The 2,925-nt window shown below is 34.3% G+C and overlaps 2 protein-coding genes across 2 annotated transcripts; one reads left to right on the forward strand and one right to left on the reverse strand.

The window, feature by feature from the left end:
- Positions 1-368: 368 nt before the first annotated feature.
- Positions 369-2,091, forward strand: LOC111677245 (mitochondrial inner membrane protein OXA1L). Its single transcript, XM_023438339.2, has 4 exons — positions 369-554; positions 658-1,575; positions 1,638-1,755; positions 1,851-2,091. The coding sequence occupies exons 1-4, from the start codon at positions 486-488 to the stop codon at positions 2,009-2,011; spliced, it is 1,266 nt and encodes a 421-aa protein (XP_023294107.2). The 5' UTR covers positions 369-485; the 3' UTR covers positions 2,012-2,091.
- LOC111677246 (MIP18 family protein galla-2) lies at positions 2,032-2,728 on the reverse strand. Its single transcript, XM_023438340.2, has 2 exons — positions 2,528-2,728; positions 2,032-2,474 (listed from the first exon to the last, which is right to left on the reverse strand). The coding sequence occupies exons 1-2, from the start codon at positions 2,646-2,648 to the stop codon at positions 2,113-2,115; spliced, it is 483 nt and encodes a 160-aa protein (XP_023294108.2). The 5' UTR covers positions 2,649-2,728; the 3' UTR covers positions 2,032-2,112.
- Between the last annotated feature and the right edge of the window lie 197 nt (positions 2,729-2,925).

The following is a 2,925-nucleotide window of genomic DNA, read 5'->3' on the forward strand; positions in this document are numbered from 1 at the left end:
ACATATATAGTTTAATCAACACTCAAGACTATAGTCGACTTTAAAGTAAAAATTATATTGGACACTATAATCGAAACTATATTCACCTATATTCTAGACTATTTCAAATATACTGTACTGTATAATCTGTCGGGACTACAAACGATTCTATAATCGTGTATATCGCATAGAGTATAGTCCTTGATATTTTCCCATCTTATACAACAAACTTATCTTAAGTTAGTGTATAACAATTTCAAATCCCTCTTTTCTAACGGAAATTTTCTATCTACTAATCCGTTAACACTACACACTATTCTTCTATCTGGCATCTCGATTTTCACATCATATGTTTTTTTACATTTATCTCTCTCTTTTTCTCCAACAACTCTCTCTTTAACGTGAAATGTCAAGTACTATTGCAGGAATTTTAAAAACATTGCAGTTTTCATAAATAAAAATCGTAATAATTTAAGGAAATTATAAAATAAATTGAAAGAAATATAATGATACTGCAGCGTCTACAGATATTGCGCAATGCAAATGTATTAAAACAATTAAATGCACAAAATAAAGTAAGCAAATGGGTAGAGAAATGGAGTAACCAAAATCAATGACATAACCTGCAAATCGTTTAAGAATAAAATTAAAAATTTACCTAAACTTTCTACATTTTAGTTTACATCATCCGGCTTGGGAGCAGTGTCAATTACTAGAGATTTACATGTGAGCAGTGATAGAAAATGGCAAAAGACTGGAAATCAACAACTGCCCCTAATGGCTTTAACTATGCCCAGTATGGCGGTAAGATATGCCAGCACAGAGGGAGTCGCCAAGACTGTGGTAGATTTAAGTGATATCCCAGCACCACCAGTAGCTCCAGAGTCAGTGAGTGAAGTAGCTAGTCAAGCCTTAAATGCTTTAGGTGAACCTACATTTGCTTCCATAGGCTTGGGTGGTTGGTCACCAGTAGGATTGGTGGAAACTTGTATGGAATTCCTGCATGTGACTTGTGATTTACCATGGTGGGGTGCTATTGCTATCGGTACAGCGGTAGTACGTACCTTAATTTTTCCCTTGGTTATTATGGCTCAACGTAATGCTGCCAAAATGAATAATCATATGCCTCAAATGCAAGTTTTACAAATGAAAATGACCGAGGCACGTCAATCAGGCAATGCTATAGATTCTGCCCGTTATGCCCAAGAAATGATGATTTTTATGAAGGAAAAAGAATTAAACCCATTGAAAAACTTGATTGTACCATTAGCTCAGGCACCTCTGTTTATTTCGTTCTTTATGAGTTTGCGTGAGATGGCCAATACACCTGTTGAGTCCATGAGAGATGGTGGGTTATTTTGGTTTACCGACTTGACTATAGCCGATCCTACCTTTATGTTGCCCATCATAACCAGTGCTACTCTATTTTTAACTGTGGAAATTGGTACAGATAGTGCTAGGTTGACTGCTCAAAATATGGGCATGATGAAATATGTTTTAAGAGCTTTGCCCATTGCAATTTTCCCCTTTACTATGAATTTCCCGGCGGCTATTTTGACATACTGGGCTTGCAGTAACTTTATATCTTTGGGCCAAGTAAGTTGAGGTTTTAAAAATATTGTATTTATATAATAAATTGTTACTAATAATTTGTAAAGGTTGCTATATTGAAAATTCCTGCCGTACGTGAATACTTCAAAATCGATAAAATGGTCATACATAAAGCTGAAAACTTGCCGGTCAAAAAGAAGAAATTTGTGGAAGGCATGAAAGATTGTAAGTAAACATTATTTTTTTTAAATAAATCTTTAGTTAAAAACAAAAAAATTAATTTAATTGCTTATAACTATATTTTCTTTTAACTTTTACAGCCTGGCAAAACATGAAAATCACCAAAGAATTGGAGGAACGCCAGCGTTTAGACGAAATACGCTTTGCCAAGGCAGGCAAAGGACCTTTAGTAAAAACCTATAAATATGATCCCACAAAACCTCGGCCGTCAGCTAATATACAAGCCAAAAAGAGTAGTTAAGTTTAAAACCGAAAAAAATCTATTACCCTTACACAAAATAAGTTGTTTTTATTATAATAAAACGAAAGAAAAAAAATCGACATTTTGTCACTAAAGTTTCTTTAAGCAGCCGCCACTTCTTTGCTAGCTATACACTGGTTAATAACTTCTGCCAAGTGTTTATTTTCCAAGGCAGCCGCCACTCTTTCCTTATCAGCGAGCTGTTTGTTGACCGCATTTTCGGAAGCATGAGTTCCAGGTGTTATCTCTACAGTTACCTTGAAACGGGGAGGCAAAGATCTTAGCAACTTAACCCTTATAGACAAACCTATAAGCGTAGCCATTGAGCAATGTGGTATGGTGGGTGTAAAATTAACAAAGACTTCATTATTTTTGTCGCTGACTTTAATAAGGTCCTCTTGTACTACTCTCAATTCTTCCAAGGTCAAAGGATGTTCCGGATCGTTGATGTTGCGTATGAGATCTAAAATAACAATTTATTAAAAATGTATAATGGGAGGTCGGCATTAATATTACCAAATATTTCCCTGGTGTCGAAAGGATCACAGACATTCTCATCGGCTTCTTCTTTGGTTATTATACGTTCCTTACGTTTGCTGTAGACATTGGGATTAAGATTTTCTATTTCCGTAGGCATTTTTTATTAATAAAGGTTTATTAATTTTTAATTAAATGCGACTTTGTGTTTTGCTCTTCTTCGTTTTAAAGTAAAATATTCACTGCAAATGATTAACAAAAATATTAATATTACCAGATTGAATTAAGCACTGAGTTGCCAAATTACTATCAACCAATCTAACTACCTATCCATATATCTGTCTATCTATCTATCTATCTATCTATCTATCTATCCATCTATCTATCTATCTATCTATCTATCTATCTATCTATCTATCTATCTATCTATCTATCTA

The sequence above is a fragment of the Lucilia cuprina genome, chromosome 5 (genome assembly GCF_022045245.1).
Source record: "Lucilia cuprina isolate Lc7/37 chromosome 5, ASM2204524v1, whole genome shotgun sequence".
In the NCBI taxonomy this organism is placed as follows: Eukaryota; Metazoa; Arthropoda; class Insecta; order Diptera; family Calliphoridae; genus Lucilia; species Lucilia cuprina.